Here is a 26,534-nt window from a genome sequence, read left to right as displayed (position 1 = left end):
AAAATCACATGCACCACAGTTTCCAACACCACCTTCACCCGTCCCTTCTCAATCCAAACTGACCCTGCAAGGGCACTGCATGCCGACACCCTAAGAGAAGCCAACTGCTTGAAATCAGAGGTGAAAATAATGTTTGTGTTAAAACAGCAGTTTTCAAAACAGGGACATGGTCTCCCCATCCTCACCTTTGCCCAGTGAGGAGATGGGGCAGAAACAGGATGAAACTAAGTCATCAGTGACTTGTACAGGTGGTTACAAAGGTAGCTGTTGGCAAAGCTATGTTACAACCTAGAATGCCTTTTTTTTTTTTTTTTTTTTTTGGCCACCTCATAGCATATGGCATTCCCGGGCCAGGAGTCAGATCTGAGCTGCAATTGTGACCTGCAGGTGTGGCCAATGCCGGATCCTTTAACCCACCGTGCCAGGCCAGGAATGCAACCTGTGTCTTGGTGCTGCAGAGACGCCATTGATGCTGTTGTACCACGGCAGGAACTCCGAGAAGTCCTGATTTTTAATTCTGACAAGTAAGTGGACAGTAGCTAAACATTAAACTAGGAAAAGAAATTTTTATAACCTGGTACACACCATCTTTTTAAAGTTAGGATTCCTGGGCCTTCCATAGGAGGTTAAAATCACAGTGTGTCCAAAGGTACGTTCCCAGCCTTGCTGGGAGCAGCAGCCACTGCCCAGCTGGGTTAGGTCTGGTTCTCCTTCTGTAGCTAAGGAAAAAAGTCCTGAGTCACCGAATGGTTTAGTCACCTTGAAGGGGGAGCAGGTGTGTCACTCAGGCCCTGGTGAGACCCCACAAATGCTTCTAATAAGACTTTAAACTTGGTGGGGAAATCTTATTAACAAATGAGGTTTGTGGGCTGCAGAGGTAAAAGGTATACCCACCAAAGTGACCACTGTTGACACTGCCTGGGTGAGGTACAGGTGAAGAATTTTTACAGAGTAGAAATCAAGTCAAATGTATCCATGTTAAAAAAAAAAAAAAGAAAGAAAGTGAAAGGAAAAAATTAAGAATTGACACAATGGACGCATAAAGTTTGAACATCAAATTTTAATCTTGAAACTTTTCTCCAGTCTTCAAATTATTAACATGATGAGGAATGATAAGTTGTAATTTTATCATTACCTTATCGTGGTGTAACAAGCCCTTGTTACAAAATTTCCATCTACTGTGTTCAAAAAAAAAAAAAAAAAATCCAGGAGAAAACCCATACATTATATTATCTAGGTGATCTATTAACAGATGAAATTTTAACCAACTTCATACCAGGAAACTATTGACAGAGGTACTTCAATCACAGAGCTTAAAATATGGAGAAAAGACAGGTAAAAAATGATCTTATCCTGTAGTAGTCTTTTTACTCTTTAAAATTTTTATAAAATACACTAATTTCCCAAAATAAAGAATATCATGACACATTGGTGTCAACTTACGCAGATGAAAGCCGATGTCAGCTTTTTCTCTAACTAAAGTTCATTTCACCAAAACTTTATATATTACATGAATATCCCAGTAAAGTATCTTTTAAAAATTCAATACACAGAAACATAATGTACAGTGTTTTATATATATAAAAAAAAGGTTAATTTAGGAATGATTTCATTTCAACCACATAACATCTTTTTAAGACCATGAAACCGCTCGCTCCTGCAAGAAAGCTCTTCAGGTCCCATTTCTATTTCCCAGTCATAATTCTTAGAAGAAATGAAAAGGAATTTTTGTTTCTGCTTTTTCATGAGAAAACTGTGGCAGTGATCTCGGTCACCATGGGGAGGGCGCCCTGACCCAGGCTGCGGGGCACTGAGGGAAGGGACGGAGGAGGTGGCCTGGACAGCGCCCAGGCAGAGGAGGGGCTGCCTGTTCCCGCCACTTTGGGGCCTCTGTGGGTCCAGCAAGGTTGGTGGGATGTGGGAAGAGCCACGTGGACACCTCTCCGGGTCCCCCCAGCCTCTGTCTCCACCGCATGACCACGCACGCGGGTGGCGCCCAGCACGCGGTCACCCAGGGTGACCCTCAGAGCCGTCTCATGCTGGGGACAACCTCCATCCGCCCACTTGCAAGCTGTGAGTTGAGCGGCTTCTGTTTTAAACTAAATCTACTTCTGAACACGGTGTGTTCAGGGCTGTGCTTTATGCTCCCTCGTCCTCGGCAGCCAGAAGCCCTCGGGGTTGAGGGATGAGGTCTTGGGGTGAATCCCGACCCCACCCGCGAGATGCCCCGCGTCCAGCATCAGGAAGGACCTCCCTCCTGGCGGGTGACCTCACGGCCTCTCCTAGGCTACCATTTCATAAATTAATAATTTCTTTAAATCACAACCCAAAGAGTTGATCTAGTACAAGAAAAATTCAAGTTTAAGAAAGCAAATAAATTAGTGATGCCGTGTAAACAACCGTCCGCTTCAGCTGCTATTTCAGAAGGGGGTTCCTCTGTGGAGTGACGCAGGATGAGGCGGGCGCTCCTCTCCCAGCCAAGTGCGGGGCTGAGGGACGTCCCTGCCTCTGGCGCCTCCTCAGATGTTCTCCACGAAGCTCCCAGGGAAGAGCCCCGTCTTCCCGTTCCGCTGCAGCGTGCCCTTGAACCAGCCGTCCCCCCGCTTCTTGTGCACAAACACGATATCCCCTTCCTTGAGCTCAAGTTCTGCCTCACTCTGGGGAGGGTAGGAAACGACCACACGATGCCTGTTGGGGGGAGAGGGAGGAAGAGGGAGGGAGGGAAAGGAAGGGAGGGAGGGGGAGAGGGATGGAGGGAGGAGGGATGGAGGTAGAGAAGGAGAGAGGGGGGGCTTAGTCATAGCCTCTCAGAGGTCAGGCAAAGACAGAATACACACTTAAGAGGCCAGCAGAACAGGACAGAGCACGTGATTGCTACACTGTTGGTAAAACAATTTAAAAGGCCACCCTACCATTGAGTAGACACGTGGTACATGTGGAGTCTGGCTGCGCATAATGGCCATCACTGAAGACCCAGCCTGGGTATGAGGGGTCCTGACAGGCAGAGCCCCTCCTGTGCCCTCCCCGTGGCTGACCTCAGCCAGATGGACAGCAGGCCTGGCTCCACTTCCCAGGACAGGGACTGCCTGTCTCCTTCCTTCCCCCAGAGGAAGGAGAGTTTATCTGATCGGGGTCAGGAGGGGCACTGAGGGGGTCCAGTCCTCCAACGACTGCCTCCAGGCTGAGTGGACCCTGCCAGGCCCCTGCGTCCACATCACGAGCAGAGCGTGCCCAGGGTGCCAGGGTCTGGGGCGGCAGCAGACCAGCCTTCTGTTAATGAGTATGACACCCAAAGCCCATCTTCCTGCTCTGGGCTGAAGTACTCTGGCTTTAGGTCAGATGTGTACCTGTAAGCTTTTATTAGCACAAATTTTCCATGTCCATTTTTTCTGGTCTCTCTCACATTTTCTGCAGTCCATACGTTTGCGTTTCTAATCTCTCCTGGTTTTGACGAAATTGAACCCCTGTGGCTCTGGGAGGCCGTCCGCCCATCACTCTGGTCTGGGTGGGTAACCATTTACCGCCTTCTGCCAGTCGCACCAGGAATCTAATATCCAATTAAACATTTCACTGGCAAAGCTGTACTGGCTTGATATGTAGCCTGCTTGAAGTCTGAGTAAATTATGCTCATCACTTCACCCAGGGGGTTCACTGTCACAGACCCAAATTAATCACGCCGTTTAAGCCCGACTGCCTTTCTATAAATCTATCTCTATCTAATGTGTCTGTTTCCAAGTGTTCTGGCTTAATCCCCAATCAAAGATCATTCATTCTTTTCCCAGTTTAGGAGCTGGGCTTATAGTTATGTACTTATCAGCATCCTTCCGAAACCTAAACATAGACACCGAGATGACCTGACACTTCTCCTTAAGCCCTTGATCTGCATTTTTTTTTTTAAGGCAGGAATAAAACTGTCCCATGGACTTTCTTTTATTTGCTACCCCTTCCAAAATATTTAATTTCTACTTTCTCTTCATAAATTTCTACTGATATTTTCTCAATCCCTCCAAAAAACAGCCTAAAATATTTGTCGTATTACTTCTGCTGTCGTCAATTACACTCTGCCTCCGGGATGGACCATCACTTCTTGCTTGTCTTCCTCCGTCTCTCTAATAAACACAGAAGGATGCCTTTGTTCCTGGGAGAATTGTCTCAGCTGCCACCAAGACCTGTCACCACACCCCAGGCTCCTCCTGCCTCATTGTGTGACTCTTCTGTCTTTATGTCCCGAGAACATCGTCACAGCCCTGACTGGCCCTCGTCACATTCTCTCCCTTTTGATTTATGGCACAGGTCATGGTTGGAGAGGAGATTTTTCCACTTGTTCTCATTCTAACTGGGAGATGACTCCTACCTCATACTGTATCGATGCTAGACACTGTAAATTACATCTGTGAAATTCTACCAGGAAAAAATTGTACCAGAAAACCCTAGGCTTCTGCACTGGGCGAGCACAGGAGCTGTGATGTTTCGCTGTGAGTCAGGGACAAAGGTTCTGAAAGGCTTCCTGAATGATACTGGTGTGAAAGTTAATGTTCCCTTCATTTTTAGCACGAAGTACTTTTCATTATGTCGACATTTTTGAAATATTAAAACAGGTAATCCCTAAATGATATCCTTGGGTGCTTCTGCATAACCAACGGATTTCCTTCCCAGTGGCTAACAGGACAATATGACATTTTCCCACACATTTATCCTGTTGTTTTTACAGACAGGCAGACTTAAGGATCCAAGCTTGATACATACTATTGCCAGCATTGCATGAAAAGCCAGTCAGTCTGCCTATTATATTCAATATTCCATTGAACAGATGGATAATAAAAACATAAACGCAGGGCAGAAATTCTCTCCAAAGGCCCCTTTCCCACTTGTAAAAATGGAAATGGTTCCATGAAACGGCTGCCAGAGGACCCCAGTGCCCAGCTGTCCTGTCATTAAACCCTGCTGCTCCCTGAACCCTGTCGCCTGTCTACACCACATTCCCTCTTTCAATGCTCTCGGCAACAGGCCCTCCGGTGAGAGGAAGGGGCTGGATGCAGAAGCCACAGAACCTGGGGACGCCTGGCATTTGAGAAGGTACATGTGCTGGGGAGGAGGACAGCATCACAGCCAGTCCCTGGCAGGGCGGGGGGCAGGGGGGGGTGCATCTGGCAAAGTGATCCATCACTCAGAATAGTTACACCAACACCGCAAATGACAGAGAAGAGGGGGAGGCTCAGGGCACTGAGGGGAAACCACCGCACATCAGGGCCTGGGGGCAGGGGGACGCCTTTGTGAACAAAAGAACATAAGTTGCTGGACTGGTTCCATGGACAGATGTGCCATCATCCCTGGAAAGCAGAGAAACGCGGCAGGAAAAAGTGCTGCAACTCTCGGAATAAACTATTGTGCAAACTGGAGGCAAAATGTGAAAGCCTGACTTAGAGCAGACTACATGAAGGGGGAGACAAAGTGATTTTCAAAATTTTAATTTAACTTTTTTCTTTCTAGAGTCACACCTGTGGCATATGGAAGTTCCCAGGCTAGGGGTCGAATCGGACCTATATCTGCAGGCCTACACCACAGCCACAGTAATGCAGGATCCAAGCCACATCTGTGACCTACACCACAGCTCATGGTGGATCCTTAACCCACTGAGTGAGGGCAGGGATCAAACCCACATCCTCACAGATACTAGTTGGGTTCATAACTGCTGAGCCACAGTGGAAACTCCAGGACAGAGTGGTTTTATTTGTGTGGCAGAAACACTTCTAGGGTAATGTTTCTTTTCAAAACTGGTTTTATAATGGTCAGAACTAGAGAAAATGATTTCACTTCACTGTAAAAATGCATAGTAAATCATGTACTGTGTACTTAAGGCACACAGATGGCTTGATTCATTCTTTTCCAGGTTATGTTTTGGTAAAAAAGTTTGCCCTCCAAATTGTATGAATGAAGGCCTCAGATTTTCATGGGTACAAATGTTTGTCTGAAAATCAGAGTTAAGGTGAATCTAAGTCATTTAAAAGTATAACACTTTATAATAAGATCTCAAGTCAGTAACATGGAAAATGCTGCCCCAAAGGTAAGACTTCCACAAATCAGAAATTTTCTTTACTTATGAACTGCAAGTACAGGGGCTATAAGGCTTACAGGAACAGATGGCACCCTTTAAAATATATGTTTATATATTCACGTATTATGGAAAATAGTTCACTGTTTTTGGTGTATGTCATGGTGTCTTCCTAGGCAATGAACAGTCCTTTGTTTTTAATTCCTATAATCTTAGCAGGTTTTCGTCTTATTAAGTGGATTAACGCACTCCTAGAGCCCCTGAAGCTGCATCAAACAGGACACGCCGTCCAGACTCCGTCCCAACAAGACTCAGGACATGTAACGGAACCGAGTCGCTGGGTTAGGATGGCAGCCGCTGGGAGGACCCAGCCTTAGTCCTTTGGCTCAGGAGGAGTCAAAGGGGATTCTGTGTGGGCAGGATTCTCCAGGGGCTTTACAAGTAGAGTTATTGGTGTAAACCTTTGATCAAAGAGGCAAAAGATGACACAGGGGCAGATTGCTGGTGATGGACTAAGAGCAAGGAGCAGGTGGCCGGGGCTTCAGTGACAACCCACAAAGGGGACAGAGCCAGAGCTGGCTCCAGCGAGAATCCAGTGAAGGAGATGTGGGACTCCTGAGATGGTGCAGCCATGCAGCCCATGCAGGATGGCACTCCTGGTTCCCCAACCCCAACATTGACTCACCTCTCGCAGACCACAGGCCGGGCCTCACTGGCTCCCGGGCCCAGGGAGGAGCAAGGCTGCCGGGGCGGGGGCGCCACTGGGGCGGCCGAGTCCAAGGAGCAGGTCCTGCGCTGTGGGCCAGGCTCGGGGGCCGGGTTGTCTGCATCACAGGGCCCGGGGCAGGCGCAGGGGGTGGCTGGGGCCCCCGGGGGCAGCTCGGCCCCCAGCTCCACATCCAACGTGGGTGAGGCTGGGGGGGACCCCCGAGGCTTGCGTTTGGTGGAGGCTCCCGACAGCAACTTCAACAGCCCCTTTTTCTCTTTCTAGAAAAGAAAAGCGCATTAGTTGGAGACGTGGTTCTGTCAGGACGGTTTCAAGCTTTGATTTGGTCTTTTCAAATCTTTTCCAAGGGCGTCTGGGGGTGTCGGCTCTGAGGGTTGGTGTGCACAGCCCCCACCCTCCTTCTCCCTGCTCCGGCCTTTTGTTTTCCCTGGTTCTGGACGTTCCACTGTTCATCACTATCTTCCATGGAGGTGGAGTGAGCAGCAAAAAAGATCTAACACAAAAATCTCACCAATTCACTTCTCAGGCTCAGTGAAGGCAAAGTAATACTTCAGGACAAAACAGAAATTTCGGGCTATGGAGTTACTTTCCAAAATTCTGCCCACCCTAGCTCTAACTCCTGTGTGCTGAATTAAACAAGGTAAACCTGCCTGCGTCTTACTCCACAGCCTCAGACCTGGCTTGTCTTTTATCGCTGGCGATGACCTGATCAGGGATAAGGGTTAAACCACTCTGTCACCACCTTGATGAAATTCAACAAACCAAAAATAACAGAAGTCAAACCATTTCAATGGTGCAAGTACTTCCTTGATTAAAAAGCCAAAAGCAACTCCACAAATTTGGGGGGAAAAAGCTTCAGTATAATAATAAAAAAAAAAAAAAACCAATTTATGCCTCTTTTTGCAAGCAAGTGTACAAATAAGAATTTTCCCCAGCAACCTCACTCCACAGAGGCCACCGTGTGGGTCTTGGTCTCTTCTGATGCTTCCGGTCTCTGCTCGGCCAGCAAGACCAGATCTAGGTGTCTCTCTACCTCCACGATGCCTAGATCCCAGGCACTGATGTTCTGATGCCCAAGCACAGGTGGCTTCAGTCACCATTTTACACTGCTTCACTAAAATGCCAACTATATCCTAAAGTCCTCTGAATGCAAAACGTGGCTTAAAAATAAAACACTTCAGGGAAATCATTCTTTAGAACACACTCCGGGTAAGGGGGGATGATTAAGGTCCACTAATGGGGAAGCAGAATTATGAGGGGCTGCAAGGAGATAAAACACTGAGGAATCTGTCCTGAATATTGAGTTAGTTCAGACTCAGTAAAAATCTCTTGGGGAATCCGTAACAGCACATTTACATTAGAGACAGACTGGCAGGAAGAGGAAGGAACAAAAGGAACCATTTATCAGATGAACAAGCACCTCAGGGGTCTGCACCACGGGCCCCTTTCCCTCACGCTGCCCTGGACACCTGCTGACCCCCACGGCAGGGATGGGGTGGGGCTGTGCCCTCTGTTTCTCTAACACTGCCCTGGGTACCTGTTGACCCACCAGGCAGGGGTAGAAGGGCAGGGGTGGGCCGGGACTGTGCTGAACCCTTCCCGTTCGTCTCGGCTGAGGCTGTGATGAGCAGAGCTGGTCCATTATCCCCACCCCCGATCCATCCTGGTGAAGGCTCTCCTGGATCCCTGGCCAAGGTCTGGTCTCCACTCCCTTACTGGCTTATGCTTCACTCATTGGGTTTCCATGGGGCTACCATGCAATGGCAGTGAATGACCCCACGCACCTGGCCTGGTGTCCCAGCCCACATATCCCAGGGCAGCCGTGCCTAGAGTAGGGTGGGCACCAGGGTGCCTCAGTCTGGGTGCTCAGGAAAACAGAGTTAGCTGGATGCCGCTCAGAAAGAGTCTCTAAAGTGAGGAAGAAGAAGGATGACTTGGTTCCTCTACAAGGTCCCACACAGGACACGCAGTGACTCCTAGGGCACGTGTTCCCACCTGCGCCAAGCCAGCTCCCGGAAACAGGCCACGGGCTCAGTGCAGGGGGCGAGATGGGGATAGAGCATCCACCTGGGGCAGGGGGTGCTGCCAGGGCCAGGGGCTGGGCTGTGAGTACCACCCCTGGCTTTTCCATGAGAGCAGGACACTGAGCCCTTGAGAGACACAGCTTTGCAAACTCAGACACCTGTCCTCAAGGACACCTTTGTTTCCTCAAAATCCAGCAACAGAAACAAAATAAAGACTACACTTCAGCAAGCAATGTTTTAAATGTAATGTTAGCATGCATGAAAAAGGGCCTATTTTTTAATAGAAATTTTATTGACTCTTCTCTGTGGTTTTACAACAAATTGTTCCTAGATGAAATAATGTTTTTCAGTCATTATTTTCTCTTCAGAAGACTTCATCATTTAAAACCATATCTCATCAACCAAGAGAACTATGTGAGTCAGGAAATGATCACCAGATAACCAGAAAGAGTAATTTCCATGTATAATGTCTGAGCCCAAGTTAATAACTTTGTATTAAGTCTATAACAAGAGGCTGAGAACACACAGCAGCACCAAGTCAGAGCTCCTTCCAGGCAGAAATGTGCTTCATTTGAACAGCTCTCCATTATCTGTACCCCACCTTGCCCTCAGGTGCACAGGGATCAGAGTGAGAGACAGTCTTCAAGAGTCTCCGTCCTCCGATCCCAATGATCGGAGTCACTGCTCGTGGCTGAGGCATCTCAGAAACGCAATCCACACCATCGACCACTGATAATCTCTTAACAAGTGCTCACTGAGCACCAGATATAAACCCTGCAACAGTAAGCCTGCACCAAGACATGGACACCCTCCTGGCAGAGATGTGGTTGAACCGAAAACCCTCAACAGGAGCTCTGCTTAAGAAACGAAGGACAGGAGTTCTCGTCATGCCTCAGTGGTTAATGAATCCGACTAGGAACCATAAGGTTGTGGGTTCGATCCCTGGCCTTGCTCAGTGGGTTAAGGATCCAGCGTTGCTGTGAACTGTGGGGTAGGTTGCAGACGCGGCTTGGATCCTGCGTTGCTGTGGCTCTGGCGTAGGTCAGCGGCTACAGCTCCGATTTGACCCCTAGCCTGGGAACCTCCATATGCCACCGCAGGAGCGGCCCTAGAAAAGGCAAAAAAAAGAAAAAAAGAAACCAAGGACAGGGGCAGGGGCATGGCGCCAGCACCTGGGGAGCGACCAAGCCACAGGGGGAGTGGTGAGGGTCTGGGGCGGGGGTGAGGTGTTGGGCGTGCCCATGGAGGGAAGTCATCTCCCAGGAAGATTCCAGCACAGCACAGACAGCCTGGGGAGCAGCCCTTCGGCCGGTGGGCTTGGGGACTTGGGAACAAAGGACCGCGTGGGGAAGGTTGGGCCAGCACCTGTAGGACCAGGAAGGGGCAGCGGCAGGGGGCTGAGAGAGATAGGAAGAGGGGGTGACAGAGCTCCGTTATTCTCCTTTCCTGGCCTGAGGTTACCACAGCAAAGGGTATGAAACCATCAGGCTTGAAGTAGAGGCCATCAGACAAGGCGGCTCTAAAATGGCAGCTGAGTAAGCAAACTGGCCCCCCTGAAGACGCCTCCGGGCTAAGAAGCCCATACCTGGGACAGACAGATGCTGGCCTTCCCCAAGTAAGGCGCCACTGAGGCTGTGGCCAATCACAGAACTGCCTGGCTTTGCTCCTGGGTCTTCCTATAAAAACCTTGCCCCCCAGCTCTGTGGTGGTGTCTCCTGACCCCTCCCACTGTGGAGTCATCTGGTTTGCATACAGTGTGGTTCAAATAAATTCTTAAAATTTTTATATGCCTCAGTTTATCTTTTAACAGAGTTTAGAGCATATATGAAACATTAATTACATCATTGGTGCTAAAAAAAATATAGATATTTGCATATATATGTATACACACACACACACACACACATATAGCCACACTTGTGGCATATGGAACTTCCAAGGCCAGGGGTTGAACCCATGCCACAGCAGCAACTGGAACTGCAACAGTAACAACACTAGATCCTTAACCCACTGAGCCACAAGGGAGATAAAAAAATATTTTTATTTTCTGGATAATATATGGTTTAATATACCAAAATAATATTTGTTGTATTTTGGTACAGAGCAGGTTTTCTTTGAACCTACTTGGATATCTTGATTTTCTCTAAGTTCTAAATAAACATGTATAGTTAATTTTTTTTTTTTTTTTTGTCTTTTAGAACTGCACCCACGGCACATGGAGGTTCCCAGGCTAGCAGTTGAATTTGAGCTATAGCCACTGGCCTACATCACAGCCACAGCAATGCCAGATCCAAGCCAAGTCTGCAACCTATACCACAGCTCACTACAACACCAGATCCTTAACGCATTTGGCGAGGCTGGGGATCAAACCTGCTTCCTCATGGATTCTAGTCAGATAAGTTTTCACTGAGCCACAATGGGAACTCCAATATTTTATAATAAGAAAACAATAAAAACATATGTATACACACACATGTAAGTATTTCACAAGGACCAAGAAATACGTTTGCCTGGAAATCAGCTGATCAAATAATGAAGCCTTTAAACTGCGTATGAAGTTAGAAAAATATCCAAATAAGTTGTTAAACAGCTAATTGCAAGACACATCGGGGATCTTAGAGAAAGAAGAAAAACCGTGGTAGAAAGGCCCTGAATTGCAAACAAGAAGTAATGGAGATAATGTCTGGAAATAAATGGTGTGAGTTTCAGACGCCTCTATCAAACCACACAACACAGCTTGAGTTCGCTAGATTTCATGTTGGGGGCAAGAACATGGTTTGAGACTTGAGGAGCGAGAACTTCCAGAAAACATCTCGTTCAAAAGGAGCATCCCCTAGTATACAGGGAGTGACCCACCCCAGGGAGGAGCCCACACAGAGCACTTGGTCAGAGAGAGGGAGAGAGGGGGGAGGCCAGCCCTCATCTGGGGGGGGTGATGTACACGGCTGGCGCCCATCACACAAAGACAGGAAGAAGGAACTAGCAAGGGAACTATCAAAACCAAGACACTGGCTGGAAGTCCCGACTGAAACCAGGGAAGGCCACCTTCTCCTTGACTAGGTGGTAATAACTGACTCTCACAGACCGAAAGGCAAAGCCCAGGTTGTGGGGTGTGGGGGGGGAGGGGTAGGTCCAGCTGGTGAAGCAGAAACGCCCAGGATGGGGGGCTCTCCAGAATGAGGCTCTGACCACACAAGGCAAACTGCTCCAGAGGATAAACATGCAGAGGTACCTGAGGGCCCTGATGAGATGAGATGTCCCAGGGAGTGGCTGAGAGGACCCCGCAAAGATCAGGAGAGGGACCCCCAGAAAGAAGGCATCAAAGCCGTGGCAAAGCAGGAAGGCTGAAGACCAGAGTGAGCTTAAACCTGCAAAAAACGCTAAGGACCAAAAATGGTGAGGGTGAATTGTTCTAAAGTCGCGTTTGAAACAAGAAGATGCAGAGCTGCTGTTTGGGTGGATGGTGGTTTGGACGTGTGAGGGAGGGAAGGTCATCTTGAGAATGGAAAGGAAGGACCTGATGAGAGGGGATGGATGAGCAGACTGGGACCAAGAGACCAGCCGGCTGCTGGGCACAGGCTGAGCCACCCCAGCATCTGCAGGAAATGACAGCTGCAGTGCAACAGATCATCTCTGACAGATCCCGGTCAACCTGCGATCGAGGCCACCTCAACTAGCTAAAGATGGGCTTGGTCTTTCCTCTTTTCATCAAGATGACAGCAGCGCACCTCGCAGACCACCTGGGAGGTCCTGGAACAGCCTGTTCACTGAAAGGCTCACTTAGGACACAAGGCCGAGCAAGGCTCTCAGGAGACACATGCGAGTAGACATTGTGACATAAACGGTGGGCAGCTGTGGAACGTCTGCGTGGGAGGGCGAGATGCTCAGATGGCAGCGGGCCCCTGCCCAGCTCCCCCAGGATGCCCTGGCAAAGCAATGGAAGGATGGGGCCCAGCGACATTTGTCATGTGAATCATGGGAGCTCAGAGTGTACAACGATGGGAGAGTTTGTTCCCGGGCCTGGGAACACTTGAGTGAGGCAGCAGATTCAGGAAGGGGCACTTTGAACTCTGTGATGGAGGAACAGGGAAAAACTTTCCAAGGCAGCCTCTCAAAAAGAAAATACTGCCAGGGGACATACAGAAAGGACACCATCATTTTCCAGGCAGCCCCTCAAAATGCAGAGTGAGGGTCTGAAGTTACAGGGAGACAGGTGTGTGCGCTGGCTAAACTCAATGAGTTGGAGCCTTCTGAAGGTGGCGTGAACGCCCTGGAGCCAGGGCCCCTGTGGCCACAGGGTGTCCAAGCCACTAATTAAGGATGGGGACCCAGCGGGATAACCTCCAGCCCTTATCAGTTGCCGCTGTAACCAGTCACCACAAACTTCGTGGTAAAACCAGGTGTCAGCAGGGCTGGTTCCTCCTGGAGGCGCAGGAAGGACACCACATTCCCTTGGCATCTCCAGATCCAAGGAGCCACGTGCACTTCCTGGCGTGCGGCCATTCCCCACATCACTCTGCTCTCTGCCTCTGATGTCACATCTCCGCAGCCCTAACCTGCTGCCACCCTTGCAAGAAGATCCTTGTGATTGTACTGGGCCCGCCCAGATGACCTACAGTCAGATTTCAGGGGTCGGGGTGTGGGCATCATGGGGAGGGGCATCAGACAAGGGTCTTCCAGGCTGACACCCAGTGACTTCTTCCCCAGGTGGCCTGGGGCCAGGGTCTGTGCTCCCCTAAGACAGGCCCTGACACATGGTTCCGGACTTATCATCTCAACCGGAAAAGATATTGACCACGTTGACCCCGTCAGCTTGTGTACAGGTTTAATGTAGTTAATTATAAACACTGAACAGATACTGATCTTTTAAAAAATCCCAGGTTAACTCAAGAATTAAGTATTAACCTTTTATGAGGCTATAAAGTCTATTTCCTTATAAAACCCTGTTTACTGACCTTTGAATTAGAGCAACACACACGACCACTGAACTGGGTGATGACCCCACAGCTTCCCCAAACCTGGCCACAGCTTTATGGGAACAGCTCGGTGACGACCCTACAGCTTTAGGGGAAAGGCTCAGTGATGACCCCACACCTTTAAGGGAGAGGTGCAGTAACGACCCCACAGCTTTTGGGGAAAGGCTTGATGACGACCCCACAGCTTTAGGGAGAGGCAAGGTGAGGAACCACGGAGTTAGGGGAGAGGCACGGCAGACAGAAAGCGCTGAGTACAACGCAAGTGCCCTGGTCTGTTGATACTCTGCTCTTTCTGCACACATTTACTCACCATCAATTCCCTTCACTTCCGAACCAACCAGAGGTTAGTCTTTCAAACACAGCTTCCCACTTATATGATCCAGGGAATTCTAGCCCAAATGAGAGATTTTTTTTTTTTTTTGGTCTTTTTGCCATTTCTTGGGCCGCTCCTGCGGCATATGGAGGTTCCCAGGCTAAGGGTCTAATCGGAGCTGTAGCCACCGGCCTACGCCAGAGTCACAGCAACGCGGGATCCGAGCCGCGTCTGCAACCTACACCACAGCTCACGGCAACGCCGGATCGTTAACCCACTGAGCAAGGGCAGGGACTGAACCCTCAACCTCATGGTTCCTAGTCGGATTCGTTAACCACTGCGCCACGACAGGAACTCCCCAAATGAGAGATTTTTAAAAGATCTATCAAATTACAAGATAACTCCCACTAGATTTCAAGTCGAGAAAAAAACCATCCATGCGGCATATAACCCAATGTAGAGTTGGAACAAGAAATCCACCAGTACCACCTGTGATCAGCAGCTCCAGCCCCTTCGCATTATTAAATACATTTCTGCAGAAGTGTTAACAAGAAGCAAAGCTGAGAACACGGGAAGAGTTCAGGATAGGGAGGAGGTGGGAGGAGGGGCCAGAGGGGGAGGCGCCCATGAGCAGGAGTGAGGAGGTCCCCTTGGCTGTGTCCCCAGAGGCCCATTCCCCCCCAACCCGCCCACAGGTTCACCTTGCCGTCCTTGTCCAGCTTGGCTGCTGAGATGCTCCCACTGGCTGACGAGCTGCTGTCAGGAGATGTGGGGAGCCCAGGCAGAGTGGCCCCAGGGCGGCCGCTGGGCTCAGTGTCCAGAGAGGTGGCAGTGACACTTGGAGGGGCCAGGGCAGCAGCTGCAGTGCAGGCCAGTGGGGTGCTGACCCGGCCCAGGCCGCTGGGACCCGGCATCACCATGGGAGCCATGGGGGCGGGGGGTTGTGACGAGGCCAGGGGGTGTGGGCCTGCGGTGCTCTGAACCTGGATGGGTGTCACGGCTGCTGTGGGGCGCTCCTGGCTGTGTGCAGACACTGGAAGGTGACGAGAGAACAGAACAGTGCCACTCTTGACACAGGCTTCTCACAAATGCATTCCCCACCTCCAACCCCTGCACTCATGGCAATGATAATCAATGAATAACATCACGGGGACCTAGAAGCACTAAAACCTGGCAGAGCCCTGGGTGCAGTCCCTCAGGACCCCAAATCCACCCTCCAGTCAGCGCAGTGGCCAGGGGCTTGGCTACATTCAGGCCTTCAGGGACACAGGCGGCCTTCCCAATTCTGGAAGCAGATCCAGCCCAGCTCTGCAGGGTTAAGTCAGACTGGCCCCCAGGGCTTCTCAAAGATTATTCCCTGAGCTCCCTGGTGGCTCAGGAGGTTAAGGGTGTAGCATTGTCACCACTGTGGCTCCAGGTAGAGCTGTGGTGTGGGTTTGGGAATTCCCTCATGCTGTAGGTACAACCAATAAATAAATAAATAAATAAATAAATAAATAAATGTCTCCCTTTTCTCATTAACCATTTCCCTTCTTTGGGTTTTTTCTGAGAGAATTTAGCATGTTTATTCCACTACTGTCACTCAAGACTCTCGTAGGCTTTCAGTGCTGCAGAGAGAAGGCTACTCGGGTCTTGGGTCTGAGAGGGGGCTCCACCGGGCAAGGTGGAGGTGGGTCCCGCTGCAGCAGTAGTAGGATTCCAGACCACATGACCTGGACCATGGAAGTCTTATTTTCAAGCACTATTGACAGTCTTAGGATCTGCCTAATTTCTTGCAGACTTTCCATCTGCAGATCAGGCTCAAGTTCACAAGCTGGGCAGGTGTACAGTGGCCATGACTACCTGGGCCTGCCTTGATTCCTAACGTCACTCATCATTTTTATATTCCGCCTGCCCTTCTCAGCATCTGTTCTCAAAGGTCTGACAATGGTCCGGCCCCCTCCATACCTGTCCTCACAGCACTGCGTGCCTGGTTGACGGTCATCTGTCCAGACATGTGCAGCAGGACTTTGGCCTGGGGGCTCGTCTGGATGTGAGCTGCTGATACCACGGCGGTGGGGACCACGCTGGGACCGCCGGCCATGCCATTCCCCGGGGGTTTCTGGGCAGGCCCTCCCGTGGTGGAAGGGCTGACCGAGCTCGCCCCCCGACCAGTCTGCCCAGCGGGAGACATGGGGACTTTCCCTTGGGAAGCAGTGGTCACTGCCCTGCCAAGACAGAAGCCCAGTCCATCAGCAAAAGGTGTACACAATCCTGGAATGTCCCTTCTGGTTCTCTCGACCCATCTTAAACTCAATTCTGCTTCACCCCCATCATTCCAAGAAGCCTGCCTAAGGCCCAGGCCTCAGACCTGTGGAATCTCCTGTTTCAGGCCTCCTTCCTCCTGTCACCCCTGATTCAAAATGTCATCTGTTATTTTTCAGTAAATTCCTTATTTTTTAGTAAAGTCTTTAACTAAATACTCCTTATTTAAAACTTTTTTTTCCCCTTTTTGGCCACTGTGCAACATACGAAGTTTTGGGCCAGAGATCAGATCTGAGCCACACTGGCAACCTAGGCCTCAGCTGCAGCAACACTGGATCCTTAACCCACTGTGCTGGCCCGGGGATCAAACCTGCATCCCCAGAAATGCTGCTGATCCCATTGCACTACAATGGGAACTCCTTAAACACTTTCTTAAAATACTTCCTGAAAGCAGGGCCGTGGGCATTGGTTCTATTCCATTTCTCTTATATGTGCATAGTTACAGGGGTACAGCCAGCTCTAAACAAATATGTCCTGATTGAATTTAATTAAAATAGGATCAGTATAGTTTTTGGTGACATATTTTTTAATATATCCTAAATTCATTTAAACAATCCTATATATAGTACCTTTCTACCAAATAGAATAATACTTCATTGACTTGAAGCTTATTATTTACCGTGTGGAATAACAGAGAATTTATGGTAAGTATCTCTCCAGGAAGGTTTAATAAATTTGAATCTTATAAAAAAAGTTTTCCTTCAGTAACTTGTTTTTTTAGTTGTTGTTTGGTTTGCTTTACTTCCCTTAGTTTTGGTGGCTTTCTGTTTGTGTGTTTTGTTCCCACCAGGGAGGATCTATTTGCCATCTTCTGGATCATGAATGCAGACTTTAACATATATGGAAAAGAAGGTTTATATGGACTAAAAATCTGCAAGTCAAATGAAAGCTAACATTCTGTCGCCATCTGCAGCAAGCGTGATTTTCATTTGATTAGGCTGCTGGCCAACCTATAAATCAAGGCCAACAGCTGACAACATGTCAGTTCATTAAGCCATTTAGTTAAAATCAGGGGCTTTGAGAAATGACTGAACACAGTTAAGCCTGGACCATTTATGAGGAGCCCATTGGCCAAGAACTAGGGATTCCTCAAGGCAGATGCCAAACAGGTCACTTCATTTGTTCCAAAGCTACCTTTCTCAGAGCCCAGAGCATGTACTACCTTTAAATAAAGAACATATCTATACCCCTAAAGCTCCTGCTTCCTACTGCCCTCTAACAAGCCTTCTCAAACTTGGTGATACTTGGCGCCAGATGACTCCATCCTGTGAAGGCTGTACCGTGCCCTGCAGGGGTCTCCTGCAGCGTCCACGGGATCTATGCACTGGAGGCCAAGAGCACCCCCCTCCCCCATGGTAACCTTCAAAAATGTGTCTAGACTTTGCCAAACTCTCCTGGGGAGCGAACTCGCCCTGGACTGAGAAGGGTGAAGCATCTATGTCCTATCTAAGGAATTTCATCTCTGTTTACATTACAGAAAATCAGTGTGAGAATTCAGACATGATCGCCAAGCTATTGGACTAAATACAGGGCCAGCACCAGGCTTTCAGCACTTCCCCACCTGGTGACCTCAGATGAGTTATTTATCTCTCCATCTCTAGGCTTGCCTGTCAGGCGGGGGAATAGCAAACTCTCTAAGGACTTGGAGTAATATGTGTAATGCATTTGGAAATCTGCTTGCCTGGCATTTCATAAGTGTTATATAAGCATGTAAGTATTAGTATCATTCTGGCTTACACATTGCATGTTTATTTTCTAGCAGAAGAATATTGAAAATGGTGGATTTGAATCTTCTCACATGTAACTTAAATAACTTAAAACCCAGTACATTTATTGGGAGAAACCTACAATTTCACATAGATCCATGTGAAGAGTGAGCGAAGAATTTGAGAGAGGGAAGGGATTTGGGCAAATACAGAAGTTGTAGTAAAATGCTGGCTGTGGAGAAAGCAATAAGAATGTGGGAAGGAGTGTGGGATTGGCTAAAAGTTACAGGGGAGAACAGAGCTTCTCACTGAGAACGCTGCGCCCCTCGTTCAAAGGCTCACCTGGCCAGGGGGGCCACGTAGTTGCCAGGGAAGACCCCTATCCTGCTCGTGTGCATCGATGTGCCCTTGAACCAGCCGTCCTGACAGCGCTCGAAGACCAGAAACATCTCGCCCTTTCTCAGCTCCAGCTCATCCTCTTTCCGGGGGGTGTAAGGATAGACAGCCACGTACCTGGCAGAGAAAAAAGCCTTGTTTTCAAGCTGAGGACCATACAAACCCCAAGATGCCCAACACTCTTCTTTGGCACAAAGTCTTGAATGTCTTATTCCATCAGAAAGTCTACTCCTTTAACCTGTGAGCAGCCTTGGCAGCTGTCCACTGACCTGCCGTTATAAAGGCGGAGCCTCCTGATCCCAAAGCGCCCACCCACTCCTCCCGATCCCGCCCAATGGTACCAGTAGGTGAGAGGGAATTCATGTGGCTTGCCAGAGTGCAAGACTGCCTTGGGCATTAGTGCCCACTGGGACAGTCTAGCCCTTCCGATGGGCCTCGTTGGACTTGGGACATGTGCTCTGAAACCCCGCAGGATGAGCTGCACCTGCCTTCTGTGCTTGGCTGGGGGGAAACTGAGTCTGAAGGAGTCAAAGGCAAAGAAAGTCCAACAGCCCCTGGTGCAAGGTGACTGTCGTCAACCCGCGGAAACCCAATGGGCAGCAGGAACCAGGCCCAAACTGTGTCTTGGACAATCAATGGTCCACTCAGGAAGGGCTCAAACAGGGAGCTGCTGTTGGCCTCGGGGAAACTGAGCGGGACAGGCAGGATTCCCTGGAGACTCACTGCTGGGGACTGACAACCCTTCACTTGTACATTTTGCTGGTGTGGCCCCAGCAGGTCCCTCCTAGCCGCAAGCATCCTTAGCGAGGGATGAAGGTAAACAGCAGTCACAGAGGAAGGCGGAGAAGGCCCATCTCAGCAGCACCTGCCCAAGGCTCATCCTCAGACCCACGTTGTTCCCATTCCTAATTATGAGCATGATGGGGCACACGGCAGGCTGGCCAGCCGCCAGCTCAGCCCAGAAAGGTGTCCCCACCTCTGCCATCCAAGCTCAATATCACCACCATAAATGAGGCTGCACTTACACACTGGGGCGGGTCTGCGGCCGTGAGTGCGTGGTCTGGTCGCAGGGTCCGGCAGCAGGCCTGGGGCCCATTCCGGCTGCAGCAGCGCCAGCGGGGGAGGCTGCCTGGAGTGGAGGTGGGGGGAGAGGAGGGTTCATAGTCTGGAAGGAGAGAGAGGAAAGGAAGGAACAATGATTTATTTACATCCTTTACAGCAGGCAGGCGGGTGGGCAAGGGAATCAGAAATCCACGGGAAAAAGACGTGGGTGGAACCCACATAGAGCAGAGCCAGCCGCTCTGTGCAAAAGCCTTGTTTTAAAAGACTCTCTTGTTCTCTTTGCAGATCTGAGAGCCATAGCAACCCTTTGATCCAACAGGTAAGTAATCACACTAAGAGGAGGGAAAGAAAAAATGACACAGTTGCATATAATTTTAAGATTAACGGCGCTTTTAAGTACAAACTAGGACAAGGATCCAAATGCCTTTTGAGGGGGCAGCTAGAACGTCACATTGCTTGCGAGGAATTATTTTGTGATTGTTTCTGCCACCCAGAGCTTGAACACAACAGAAAACAATTTGGCAAGCCACTCCTACAAGGGAACATTGCCTTTGATGCCTACTCTCCCCAAACCACAAACTACCGTGAGCCAGTCAGTCACTGGGCCATTGTTGCTGCTTTTGTTTACTCTTTTCTTAGCTTTGCCAGCTTTTGAAATTTAGGACTATCAGGGCCGGTAATCTTTAACAAGTGCACCACGAACAGCTGCTGGCTCCTCTTTACAATCAATGGAGCAATTGTTACCTTTGGATCCAGAAACCCTGGATAATTCTTTAGGGTCTGGATACTGAAACTCCTGGGAAAACAGGCACACAAAGACTGGCCTGAGCCCCTGCCATGCCCTCCCCAAATCACTGAATCACTCAGTGTAAAAGCAGAATCAGAGGAGAAACAGGAGGCTAAAGAGTGCAGCCTGGAACGTGCGTGTGGCTTCTTCACTCAGCACAGGGAACAGCCCAGTGGTTCCTGCACACAGGGAACATTCTATTTTTCAGGATGAAAATTTGAGTCTCATCAACATTTACTTTGCCTGTTAATGGACACAGTTCCAGAAACACAGTAAACTGAGGAGAAAATTTCAGATTTCTAGACACATGTGGCAGCTATTTCACACATTAAATTTTTCGACTTTGGAGCTGCAGGGCTCCCAACGAGGGGCAGGCAGCAGAACTGGCCACGCTGTGACCCAGGACTGCTCCAGGTGGCATACACAGGGCCTGGAGCGCTCATGACCTCTCACCAGGAGAACACTGAGCACGTGTGCTGCTTGTCTCTGGGGACACAGTGGACAGGAATAAAAACACTCCTGGTAGAACAGGCAGTGCACAGGACCAGGGCACTTTCTGGGCGATGACATACAGGGGCCTGGCCAGGAGACTGCAGGACATCTCTGCTGCACTTGCCCAAAGCCTACCTCAGCTGTGGCCGTGCAACGGCAGGGGGACAGATGGGGCCAGAGGGACCCAGGCTAGCCGCCCCTGGAAATCACTCAGAACAGAGCCAAGCCCCACGGGGCTGTCCAGGTGGGACCCCAATGGAAAGAAGGGGCGGGAAATGTTGCTGGACCCTAACATGAGTGACTCAGGAGCTGTACTCAATTGGTCCCACAAAGAAAAAGGCCAAAAAAGAAAAGAAAATCTATGGACCTGATAAGAACACAGGTCACACTGCATTAACAAAATGTAACACCTCTTAGTTACAACAGAAAGGAAGGAAACGTTTGGTGTTGGTTACTTTTATAAAGTGTAAGTCAGGATGCATTGCAGACCTGGCGTAAAGGAGGATTCCTGCAAGAGCCCAGAGCTTGTGCTCAAGAGAAAAAACGCAGGTCTGTCTAACAAACGGTCTTCAGTTAAACCGGGCAGATTTCTCTCCCACACTGGGCTGCGTATCTCCAGGTAAAGGTGTGGGTGTGGGTGGCAGGCGTGTATGTGTTTGTGGGGCAGAAACACACAGACACTACAGAGGACACACAGCTTCCCCCACGTGGCTCCTGGGGGGCTGATCAGAGGTCGGGGTCCCGGCAAATCTAGGGATGCTCAGACCAGGAAGCTCTGTGGTCACCCCAGGAACCTACACTGGAATAAGCCATGGATTATGTGGAGGAAGTGCTGGGTGCTGTCCTGTGGGACCAGGGAAACTGTGGCCTGCCCCTCGCCTGGGCCACCTGCAGCCAGCCAGGCACTGGAGGCCGGCATTCCACCAACAGCAAAAAAGTCTTCAGAGCTGTTGGGAGCACTGGGCACACATGGTTCTGATAGTCTGTTCACTTAATGTTCAGAACCAGGCACCTGCTTGGTATCACTCTCACTAGACGCATGTGCTGAGGATGCAGGGCTGAGATGGGGTCCCGGGGCTGAGCAGGGGAAGGGCCAGTGGTGGGCGGCTATGCCTGGGCTCCAGGGCTGATGCAGGGGGCTGGATATTGGCCCCACGGCCACTGGGCCACTGAGACAAGCTTCTGCTCATGTGTCCGCAGATCCAGACCCCGTCACTGGCAGGGGCCAATGATCTGAAGGTGAGGAGGATGATCTCTGAACATCCTTTTTAAACCAGGGGTTGGTGCTCTGCTGATGGAGATGGTCAGGACCCATGTCCAGCCTCTGTCCCTGACCTGCTGATCTTGAAAGAAGCAGCCTTGCCCGTGGAGGCAGCACAGGCTTTGAGGTCAGAAACACACAGATTCCAACCCTGGCTGAGCCCAAGGAACGCCCTCAGGTTTTTTCTAAGGGAAAGGTGTCCTCTGAGTGGGCAGTTCCAGATCACCAATGGGCCACGTCTGCTCGTGGACAGTGAGTGAACGTTCCAGGGTATGCTGTGACCTACCCACTTCCTGCCACCAGCCCAGGGTGCCTGGCTGCCAAGCCTCCATGGGGGTCCTAGCCATGGATGACCACAGGCCACTGACCAAAGAGCTCTGCTTGGGGTCTGGGCTTCTCACAGTCAAGGGTCCACGTTCCTTCTTACTGTCCTTTATGAGTGCATCTCCTCACCTCCTGGGGCCAAAAAGTGGCTGCCAGGACAGACTTCCAGGTCCTCTGAGCAAAGCCCATTTGTCATCCCCAACCCCAACATCACTGCTTTCTAAGCGGCCAATTTCCAATGAACCCACTTTCAACCCCCCAAACCACCTCTCTGAAGGGTCCGTCTGTGGTGTGGACTCAGGCGCAGGGACATGGCCAACAAGCGGACAGTGGGAGGGGCTGCTGGTCAAGCCCCTCGGGCCAGGGTACCACCTACCCCAGTAGCATCACTGTCCACGTTCACACACAAGCCATGTAGGTGCAGTTATTTAAGTAATTTGCCTTTTTAAAATGACAATGAGTAGGAAGCAGAAAAATGGAAGCACTATTTGTGATTTAAAAACCTCTGGGGAGTGGGAGGGATCGGGAGCTTGGGCTTATCAGACACAATTTAGAATAGATTTACAAGGAGATCCTGCTGAATAGCATTGAGAACTTTGTCTAGATACTCATGTTGCAACAGAAGAAAGGCTGGGGGAAAAAATGTAACTGTAATGTATACATGTAAGGATAACCTGACCCCCTTGCTGTACAGTGGGAAAATTAAAAAAAATTAAATAAATAAATAAATAAATAAAATAATGAAACTATTGCACATTAAAAAAACACAAAAAACAAACAAAAAACAAAAAACAAAAAACAAAACCTCTGGGGAGTTTCTGCCGTGGCACAGCGGGTTAAAGATCCAGCTTGTCTCTGGAGGTGCTGGTTTGGTTCCCCACCTGGCACAGTGTGTTAAGGATCCTGGCACAGTTGTGGCACAGGCTGCAGCTATGGTTCTGATATGATCCCTGGCCTGGGAACTTCCATATGCTGTGGGCACAGCCGAAACAAACAAAAAAACAAACAAACCAAAAACTCAGGCGTCAGCATTAAGTAAAATTAAGATGGAAAACGGTGAGTTTTTCATCTCATCTGGACACTCACTCCCTGGAATTAAGCCAGTCAGTTGCGGGCACAGTTATGACAAAGTGAGAAAAATTTTAGTATATTTTTAAAATGCTAGAAATAGGTGCTTAGAAGATGGTGTGTAAAGATGAGATGTAAAGAGTTTGCTATTTAAACAACCTCTCTGGGGGTGGGATTTCTCTCACTGACGGGAGGTGTTTTGCTCCGCATTAGACCTGAGGACAGATGCATCTGTTCACTGAGGCGGTGCCACTGCCCCCTGTGTGGTGCAGTTCCCACCATATAGTGTGGAAGTGCCTTCGCTGGCGCCTTTGGCCTGAGACGCCAGAGCCATTTTCCGTGGTCATCATGAACTGGCCACGTCCTGCCCCCATCCTGGTTTTCAGAACCCCAGCCAATTCTAAAGGTTGGATGTCTGCCCCTCCAGCCACTGAGCTGGGAGGTCCTGATCCCATTCCCCATTCCAGACTCTCCCCAGCCTCCCATATGGGCTGCAATGTCTAATCACTCCTGGCTATTCCGAGAGCCTGACATCATTAAACTCTTGAAGTACACACACACAACATACACATAGACACACACAGACACATAGCCATACACACAACACACAGAGATATACACACATAGACATGACACACAAAACACACAAACACACAGATATACAAACTAAGACAACACATGCAACACATACACAGATATACACAACAAACACACACACACACACGCACACACAGAAATGGCAGGGCCAGGGGTCGAACCTGCGTCCCTGTGTATACCAGTTGGGTTCATTACCGCTGAGCCACAACAGGAAATCCAGACAGTTAACATTTTAACTATTGTGTGAGACAATATGAATAAAAGATGAAAAGGCCTCAACTTATTAAGAAGGTGGATAAATAACATTCATTTCCTAGTCTAGCAGTGGCACCCACCACCTAAAATCCATGCCGGGAAAAGCACGGTCTCCTTCTCATTGTGCTGCCTACGCTTGCTGTGATCTTGCTCAAAGTCTTGGGAGATGTTTCAAGTTTTTGATAAGATACTTGGCAGACTGATGGAAGACACAGAGGACATGTGTTACTGAGATTTCCCCACTTAAACCGGACATTAAACCTGCCAGGGACTTAGAGATCCAGATACCTCCTGGGATGACAGGTCTGTTCATAATTTGTTTTGCATTAGATGGAACTGGCACAGCAGCCACAGCGCTAATGAACCACCCTCTTCTGAACATGCAGGCTTTCTCATATAATCTCAGGATGAAATGGTGGAACATAAATTAATTTTTGTGTATTCACACTCTCTCATGACCTGTCCCATTGATTTGCCCTGGAGCCACACCCCAGCGAGGGCAACTGGCCACTTACTGTACTGTGAGACGGCCAGCCCACAAGGGCCGAAACAGCCAGCTTGACATCTTTTCCACAAATTAATTTTTCTAAGACCAGAAGTCAGGGTTTTTTTCCCCTTAAGAAATCAAATGAGAATTTTCCCACTCAAAGTAGTCATCTGGAAATGGACTGGAGTAGGAAGGGGAAAGAAGGAAGAAGGGAGGAGGGAAGGGGCAGGGGGCAGGGAGGGGGTAGGGAAGGAAGGACAGAGGAAAGGGGGGAGGGAGGGAAGTAAGGAGGGAGGAGGGAGGGAGGGAGGGAAGGGAGAGTGGACAGACAGGGTCTTCTCTGGGGTGGGAGGGCAGGAATCTGGGAGATTTGGCTCTGGTCAAAAGCCCCAGGGCCAAGAGAACCTCAGGAGAACCACCTTTCAATCAAAGTTATCCAATTTTCATCTTCTCCCCAGAGGAATCAATGCAACTTCCCCGCCACAAACAGCTGTACAATCAAGGAAGTGATATTTGTTTCAGAAGTTTCAGAAACATTAACAACTGTAACCTCTAACCAGAGCTTGTTAACCACCATTTAAATATATAACATGTTTAACTCTATGAAAAGCTTTCAAACATCTAAATCGAGCTAAGTACTAATCTTGCATTTATTTATATCTCACCTTATTTCAAAGTCAGTTTTCAATTACTCATAAAATGTATCAAGACAAAATAAGTATAAAATAAGGAAAATGGGGCAAAAGGCAAAGAAGAAAAATGCGACAAGATGGAGCCAACAATCTGACTCATATGCTGTGAGGTCCTAGCTGGAGGGGTGCAGATGTGGCTCTGAGTAGCCCAGCAGAGGGAAATACAATCTTTACAGCACTTCCCACATCTGCCAGCTAAAAACAACCCCCCCCACCCCCGCCCCAGAAGCCTCAGGATTCCTGGTACAGACAGTGGAGAAAACCCTAACGAGCCAGGACTCCCCGGCTCGCAGGATAAACCAGCAACACACCATACCCACCACAGCCCTGGACGGGGCAGACGCTCAGCCCTCGCGATCCAAGCGGCGCTACCACCTGAAGCAGATATGCTTGCTGGGGACACAGAGGCTCAGAGAGGCTGAGTGACCTCACGGCCCCACAGCAGGTAAGTGGCTGAGCTGGGCTTCCAACCCAGGCTACGCCCCCATCATCGGTCACACTGTTTTCTCTGAAGTCACCACAACCAGATGGGATTCTGGGGAGACCAGGGCGGGGGTCTACAGGGGCGGGGTCCTCTGGGAAGATGGCATTTAATGACCTTTTCTAGCCTCACCCAGCTGGGGACTGGGAGAAACAGTCTGAAGGTGTCATGGGATCTGGCCTGGATGAGAGATGCTGGTTCCTAGCCATCCAACTGCAAGCTCAGGGCCCAGGATGTGAACCATGGTCCTTCACTAGCTGAGGGTGCATCTCTTCTCTGCCCTTTCAGTGTTCTCCCGCAGTGTTCCTTCTATCTCTCTGGGCTGCCCCCACTCCTGCCATTAATTTCTGCGGTAGGATGTTTAGAGCAGTCAGTGTTTAGACCCTGCAGGCTGAGAGGTTTTCAGGAAAACCACCCCTGCCGCCTCCAGGAGGCCCCACTGTGCCAACCACCAGAAGACCAATAACCCAGAGGCGAGGTGACCACCAGGAGACCAAGAACCCAGAGGCAAACTATTAACACAGGTGGGA

The 26,534-nt window shown here is 49.5% G+C and overlaps 1 protein-coding gene across 2 annotated transcripts in view; it reads right to left on the bottom strand.

The window, feature by feature from the left end:
- Window positions 1–1,095: 1,095 nt before the first annotated feature.
- SH3RF1 (SH3 domain containing ring finger 1) overlaps window positions 1,096–26,534 on the bottom strand; it is a 138,640-nt gene continuing 113,201 nt past the window's right edge. Inside the window, exons 7-12 of one of the 2 annotated variants that reach the window (XM_047759740.1) lie at window positions 19,524–19,663; window positions 18,445–18,615; window positions 16,040–16,299; window positions 14,794–15,125; window positions 6,738–7,039; window positions 1,096–2,688 (exon numbers count right to left, since the gene is read on the bottom strand). In XM_047759740.1, coding sequence (XP_047615696.1) covers window positions 2,520–2,688; window positions 6,738–7,039; window positions 14,794–15,125; window positions 16,040–16,299; window positions 18,445–18,615; window positions 19,524–19,663 — 1,374 coding nt within the window. In that variant the 3' untranslated portion in view covers window positions 1,096–2,519. The remainder of the gene's footprint in view (window positions 2,689–6,737; window positions 7,040–14,793; window positions 15,126–16,039; window positions 16,300–18,444; window positions 18,616–19,523; window positions 19,664–26,534) is intronic. The other variant, XM_047759741.1, reaches the window with a different exon arrangement.

Source organism: Phacochoerus africanus, chromosome 15 (genome assembly GCF_016906955.1).
Source record: "Phacochoerus africanus isolate WHEZ1 chromosome 15, ROS_Pafr_v1, whole genome shotgun sequence".
Classification (NCBI taxonomy): Eukaryota; Metazoa; Chordata; class Mammalia; order Artiodactyla; family Suidae; genus Phacochoerus; species Phacochoerus africanus.
This window is presented reverse-complemented; position numbering and strand designations above follow the sequence as displayed.